This window comes from Pantherophis guttatus, chromosome 4 (assembly GCF_059756535.1).
Source record: "Pantherophis guttatus breed Tessera chromosome 4, ASM5975653v1, whole genome shotgun sequence".
Classification (NCBI taxonomy): Eukaryota; Metazoa; Chordata; class Lepidosauria; order Squamata; family Colubridae; genus Pantherophis; species Pantherophis guttatus.
This window is the reverse complement of record NC_142066.1, coordinates 36,877,908-36,885,459: the sequence shown is the minus strand read 5'-3', so window position 1 is coordinate 36,885,459 and position 7,552 is coordinate 36,877,908. Positions and strand designations below refer to the sequence as shown.

Sequence of the window (7,552 nt, the reverse complement as noted above, 5' to 3'; positions counted from 1 at the left end):
AAAATTTGTGTTTAGTTCTATTTCCTATAATATAATGATGACATGTGGGTTTGTGTGTGTGTTTATTATTCATTTAAGCTCTTTATATAGTTCAACATTATTGTCTACTTCCATAGTCCATATAGATACTGGATTCTTCTGTAAAATCCATTTGTGCCCCTTTTCTTGCTTACATTTTCTTCCTCTCATCTATTAAAAATGCCATGGACAGCCAAGAAAACCAATGGAACATCAAATGAATCAATTCAGAAGTCTCACTTAAGGCACAAATAACCACACTCAAATTATCCCAGGTGGATGTACTTTTGGAAAGAAAGAAGATTATTAGCAAAGTGGATGGATTCAGTTATAGTTTTAATTAAGTACACAATTTGAAGAACTAGACATACCTAATTCCCATACCAAATAATCATACCCAATGCCCAAAAAGGAATTCAGTTGCAGGTTGATGTAGTTGAGCTTGGAACAATTATTTGGGATGTCTGAGGATTCCCCCCACCCCTTGTAAAGGGTGTTGAAGTGGAAGACCTCCAAGCTCATTTCCAACCCTATAAATCTATTATTTTATTTTCTAACATATTGTGAAGCATTTTTTTCAAAACAGATTTAAGTACATTTATTGGATAGCTAGAGATATTGTATACAGAAATGTAGATATAAACCTACATAGAGATAAGGATATAATATCTGCACAAAGAAAATATAAACTCTCTTTATCTCTATTCAAGCACTCTAATCAATGAGATCTGCCTTGCTTTTCAAAGAGAATTAATGGAGGCTACATTTTCCATCTTACAAAGCATGGAGGAACTTAAACTAAAGTTTCCTGCAGCTAAAACAGCTAAAACACCAAAGTGAAATAACATACTTTTGAACTAATAACATAAAGTACTAGTACATCTTATGGATTTTCCAGTGGAGTGAATGCATAGAATTGAATTACCCAATGGAAGTTTTAGGCAGCCCAAATAAACATGCTATTTACTTTCATTGTGCCATCTGTTTGTGAAATTGGTTTTTCTTTCTAAAAATAATACTTTAATATTAGAAAACCATTTGGAAATGAACAATAATGATAGATTCCTTGATGTAATGTCACACTTAAACATTTTCCACAAGGCAACTTTGATTTCTCTGTTCCTCATTGTATAAATAATTGGATTCATCAAAGGAGGAACAACAGAATATAATACAGTGATTACTGTGTCCATATTTGAAGGAAAGTCTGAAGTAGGCTTTAGATAGGCAACACTTCCAGTGCTGATAAACAAGGAGACAACAATGAGATGGGGAATGCAAGTTGAGAAAGCTTTGCTCTGTCCTTGAGAAGTAGGAATTCTAAACACAGATTTGAAAATCTGCACATATGAAACAATTATGAAACTGAAACAACCAAAGACGATGAATGCACTGAATAGAATAACTCCAACTTCAATCAGGTATGAATTATCACATGATACCTTCAGAAGCTGTGGGATTTCACAGAAGAACTGATTCACAACATTGGAACAAAAGGTGACTGCAAAAGTGCTACAAGTATGCAAGGCTGAATAAAGAAAACCAATTATCCATGCAATGGCTGCCAGCTGAAGGCAAGCTTTCCTGTCCATTATGCTTTCGTAATGCAGTGGGTCACAGATAGCAATGTATCTATCATATGCCATGCCTGTGAGAAGGAACAAATCTGAGATCAGGAAGAAGAATAAAGAAAATACTTGTGTGATGCACCCGTAGTATGAGATCTCTCTGCTGTTCAAGAATGCATTTATCATGGCTTTCGGAATAGTGACAGAAATAGAGCCAAGATCAACAACTGATAAATTCACTAAGAAAAAGTACATGGGTTTATGAAGTTGTTGGTGGAAAGACACTGCTAAAATGATGAGGGCATTTGCTATCAAAGCTGCTATATAGATCACTAAAAAGAGAGTGAAATATAGCATATTTTGCTCAAATTGGTCAGAAAAACCCAGGAGAAGAAAAGTAGAGAACTCACTTACATTAGGCATTTTTCTTGAGAATGATTCCTGTATTCCTGTGCAAAAAGTAAAAATAATTTCAACGGATCAGATAGTAATTATGAATAACAATAAAATTAATGGGTGTTGCAATATACATATAAAATACAACTGAAATATAGTTGTATCTTCCTTTTCTCCTACTTAAGATACAAAAAGATTTTAGGAATTAAGGATATGGACATGGGTATTCCATAAAGTCACAATGAATCAAGCTCAATCTGGATAATATATTGCTTTAACCGTTGGAATATTTTCAATTGTTTCATCAATTAACTTCTTCTCCCATGAGATCAAAGCACCCTCTTTAATTTAGTAGAAATTAACATTTCCTGAATAATTTGGGCACAAAGTTAATACACAAACATTTTCATTGTGCTATACCATGGATTATGCTTCCAAAATAAATATGTGAGAGATTGTTCAGAGAGAATAATTATGTGAAATAACAATAGCACTTAGACTTATATACCACTTCACAGTGCTTTATAGCCCTCTCTAAGTGGTTTATAGAGTCATCACATTGCCTCCAACAATCTGGGTCTACATTTTACCAACCTTGGAAGGATGGAAGCTTGAGTCAACCTTGAGCTGTTCAGAATCGAACTCCTGGAGTGAGCAATGAATTAGCCTGCAGTACTGCATTCTAACCACTGTGCCACTATGGCTTTTATAGAATATAGAGAAGAAATTACTTCAATTCCACATTTTAGATTAGCTGCATGGTGCCTTCAATAATGGAAGACTTATGCTTTCTGAATATGATTTGAGTGATATCAGAATCATTATGTGTCCTTTGAAACTGCAGTTTATACATCTTTCTAAAAATACCACAGGGCCCAGGATCAATTAATCAGTTCCCGAGAGTATTCAGTAGCATTAGGAGTCTGAAATATATTTCAAACAAAAATATGAAGTGCAAGAATATGCCTACAGATGTCCTGTGCTTTTAAAGCTTTGGGAAATAATATGTGTGGCTTCCTTTGAAAAGTATATGTCTTTAAATACAGGATGACCACCACAGGAAAAGAGGAATGTACAAAATGATGATTTTTGACTTTGAAATGGCAAGCCAATCTGAGTGATCAAAACTCTGCTTCTTTTTAACAAACATTACATTCACATAGAAAGGAGTGGAACTTCAATCACTGGTCATGCCTGACATATTTCAAACTAAGTATATCATCAACAGACATAAGACAGACATAACATAGATAGATAGGAATATATTTAAAATCCATGATATGCCATCTTTGATAATGATAATTAGATATTTATTTGAGAGGTTCCTAGATGGAGAGAAATCCTAAAAAATTGATATGAAATATATTGAACAATTCTCTATATAAATTAAAGAGGGAATTCGGTGTTCCTTAATATTTTTTGAAAATATTTTATTGAAAAATTTTATTACAATAGTAAAAGCAAATAAAAATATTTTCAGAAGTGACATCTGCTCTTTATAACAACAAATATGATCAAATTTATCACTCTTCACCCCATAACAAATATCTGTTCTTCCATTATCCCATCCTCTTTCTTCCTTTGTCATTCTCTCTCTCTTTTCATACAGGAGCCACCTTGTAAGAAATGCTGTCTAAGCGGTTTACAGAGTCAGCATACTGCCCCCAACAATCTGGGTCCTCGTTTTATCAACCTCAGAAGGATGGAAGGCTGAGTCAACCTTGAGCTGGTGAGATTTGAACTGCCAAAGTGAAGCTAGCAGGCAGCTGAAGTAGCCTGCAGTGCTGCACTCTAACCACTGTGCCACCTCGACCAGGGGTGAAATGTAAAATTTGTTACTACCGGTTCTGTGGGCATGGCTTGGTGGGGGGAGTTATATGACTGGGTGGGTGTGGCCAACTTTTTTTTTTATTTTAACTTTTCAAAGCATTTTTTCTGCAAATGCAAAAAAATGCTTTGAAAAGCCTCTGCCAATCAGGAACACAGCTGGGATCAGAGAGCCTTTTCAAAGCTGGGATCAGAGAGCCTTTTCAAAGCATTTTTTTAATAACCTCTTCCACTGAAGAGGATGCAGAAAAAAATTGCTTTAAAAGTCTCTCTGATGATCCCAGCTGAGTTGCCTGATCATTTTAAAAAATGCTTTGAAAAGTTTCTCTGACAGTCAGGCAACTGAGCTGGGATCGTCAGAGAGACTTTTAAAGCATTTTTTCCTGCAACCTCTTCAGCGGAAGAGGAGGTTGAAAAGCTCTGACGATCCCAGCTGTGTTGCCTGATCGTCAGAGCCTTTTCAAAGCATTTTTTAACCACCTCTTCCCCAGAAGAGGTTGCAGAAAAAAATGCTTTGAAAAGCCTCTGAGATCCCAGCTGAACCGTGTGATCATCAGAAGCTTTTTTTTTTATCTTTTAAAAGCATTTTTTTGGTGGAAGAAGTTGTAGAAAAAGTGCTTTTAAAAGTAAAAAAAAAAAGCCTCTGATGATCGTACAGCATAGCTGGGCATGATGGGGGTGGGCAGGGATTTTTGCTACTGGTTCTCCAAACCACCCACCACTATCACTACCGGATCGGGTGATCCGGTCCGAACCGGGAGCATTTCACCCCTGACCTCGTCTCTTGTATAATATAAGGTAATTCAGCTACAGGTTAAGATGTTAAACTTCTTTAATGGCTGAAGGGGATCTCAAAATCTTCTATTATCCTCAACTAATTAAAAGTTTCCATTTTTTTCATTGTTTCTACTTTTCCCTCTTGCTGTTTAACTGTAGGAAAAATAAGAAATCTAAATTGTGTATCTCTAAATGTACTCAGCCGGTGTAATTGCTTGCATCTGATTCTAAAAATTGCTTCAGAGAATGAACAAGAGAATGAACACAATATCGTCTGAAACTTCTTGAAACAGTTGTGACATTCTTCAGATGCAGGTGAAGATTGTAGAGGACAGATATGCAAGCCCAGAAAAAGATACAACTGTTTTTAAACAGAAGAAGATAAATATAATGGTTGATTGGGATGGTCTGAGGTTTCCTCCTCTATGCAGGGCATTGAGCTGGAACACATCCAATGTCATTTCCAATTCTACAAACCTTTGATTATGTTTTTTTCTTAATATATTTTTTTCAAAATACATTCATGTATACTTACAAAAGAGGGTGAGAACCAGTTTGAAAGGGTTTTGACTCATTCCTTTTTGCCACACAAAAATATGAACAGGAGATTGATGGATTAGAAAGCAATATCCACATAAATTGGGTAAATGTTGAGTTTATTAAGCAAAGGAGAACAATGCATAATGATAAGAATTATCCACAAATGATGCAGGAAAAAAAGACAGCAATATTCAATAGAGGAGTATAAACATACAAGAAAATTTCATATCCCTTTAGCTGAAAGCCCCTCAGCCTCATCAAAGGAAGATTCTGATGTTGCCTAGGTAATTCCATTAATCATATGACATCTTTCTGAAGTACACTTATTCTAAGCAGAAAATAATATAGATAACCACAAATCTAAATATGGTGTTTGATATGCCTTATCAGTACCTTTGATGAAATTCAAACATTCTCAAGCACATTTCATCCTAATATACATCTATTTACACTTGTTCGTTCAGGTGTTGGACCAGGGAGCATATCTCAGCTCTTCCAATTTGTATGAAGTTGTGAGATTTCTGAAAACTTATATGATATTTTATTGGAATTATGCATCATCCTAATTATACTTCTTGCCTTTGCAATTTCTTGTGATTATCAAATCACAATTATCTGAGGTAGTGCCAGATTATCCATCCTGCCCACATTGCCAGGTATCTAATATTTCCAAATAACTTCTAAGGAAAAGAGATAGTACTCCTGAGATAAAGTATGTAAAAACCAGTTTGATGTGATGCTTAAAGCTTCAGGCTAGGAACAGGGAACCTGTGAGTTCTAATCCACCCTATGCAATGGCAAACCCCTTTGAAAATAGCTTGCCAAGAGAAATGCATGGACTTGTGCAAGAAGACACCAGGAGTTAAGACTGACTCAAAGGTGCAAAATATCAAAATGTACGTGCAAATGACCATTTAAGGATAGGAGAATGTAGAGTCCTGTGTACTTCTGGAAAAACTAAAGCTTTAACTAGTTATGTTATGTGCAAGCATTAAAGGGGAAGCCAATTTACTTAGGAAAGCACTGGGAAAAATAGAGCATATCATTTAAACTTTCCTTCTGTTGCAGTTTTTTTTTTTTTCATAACATTGCACCTTGATCTTTACTTCATTAAATCAGGATTTGTGAGTTTGTGCATGCCAGAGATTGCCAGACATCTACATTTAACATCTATAAAGTGCATTAATAATAATTACAGATGCAGGATTTTTGATGAGCAACTACTGGAATTCAATTCTTCTAGATGAAGAGGTTGAATCTGCCTCCATAGAAGCTATGTCTCCCTTTCCAATTTACTGCTTTAGTCAAAGAAGTGACTAATGACAGGAAAATATAATTTTCTGTTGAATAGACTATAAATAGCACTTAAAGAATTTTTTAGAACCTCAAGAGTTTAGAAAGGACAAATTTGATATTCTTATTCCTCATGCTATAGATGATTGGGTTGAACAGGGGTGGAAGAAGGGAATATAGAACAGTCAACCCAAAATCTAAGTACGATGGAGTGTTAGTGGGAGGCTTCAAATAAGCAAAAAATCCAGTTAATAAAAACATAAACACTACTATAAGATGAGGAATACAGGTTGATAAGGCTTTTTGCCTCCCTTGTTCAGAAGGAATTTTTAGCACTGCCTTGAAAATCATGGCATAAGATATGATAATAAAAATAAAACAACCTATTCCTACAATGACACTTACCACAATAACTCCAATCTCAATTAGATTGAAACTAGAGCAGGATAGTTTTAACAATTGTGGAATTTCACAGAAAAATTGGTTGACAACATTAGAACAAAAAAGGATTGAAAAAGTGCCAGTAGTATGCAATGTTCCATAGAGAAGACTTATAATCCACACTAAAATTATTATTTCAATGCAGGTTTTCCAATTCATCACCATCTCATAGTGCAGTGGATTGCAAATGGCAACATACCGATCATATGCCATGACTGTCAGGAGGGATAAATCAGAAGCTGCGAATGAGACAAAGAGAAAGACTTGAACTACACATCCTAAGTAAGAGATGTGTCTGGTGTCCATGAGGGAATTCACTATGGATTTCGGAACAATAATAGAAACTGAGCCCAGATCCTGCATAGCCAAATTCATCAGAAACCAGTACATGGGGTTATGCAGTCTATTATCTATAGCTACTGCAGTGATGATGAGAAGATTTGCTGTTATAGTTGACAAATATAACACAAAGAATAAAAAGAAATGTAAAATCTGCAAATGCCGATTTTTTGAGAATTCCAGGAGCAAAAAGTAAGGCACTGTGGTTGTATTATCCATTAGTTTATGACTTAATTTAATTTAACTCAATTTAATTTATAAACAGAGGTTGGGGATGTAGCTAGTTAAAAACAGTGAGCATATATAACTTGATACAGTCTGAGACCAGAATGGAAAAATAGTGGGAAAACATT

General features: G+C 35.2%; 2 protein-coding genes across 2 annotated transcripts; both read right to left on the bottom strand.

Moving 5' to 3' along the window:
- Positions 1 to 977: 977 nt before the first annotated feature.
- On the bottom strand, positions 978 to 2,009 carry LOC117668722 (olfactory receptor 14A16-like). Its single transcript, XM_034422780.1, has one exon. The coding sequence runs from the start codon at positions 2,007 to 2,009 to the stop codon at positions 978 to 980; it is 1,032 nt and encodes a 343-aa protein (XP_034278671.1).
- Positions 2,010 to 6,457: 4,448 nt separating this feature from the next.
- Positions 6,458 to 7,515, bottom strand: LOC148114016 (olfactory receptor 14A16-like). Its single transcript, XM_087891956.1, has one exon. It carries the CDS (start codon positions 7,416 to 7,418, stop codon positions 6,504 to 6,506), a length of 915 nt encoding a protein of 304 aa, XP_087748082.1. The 5' UTR covers positions 7,419 to 7,515; the 3' UTR covers positions 6,458 to 6,503.
- Positions 7,516 to 7,552: the final 37 nt, after the last annotated feature.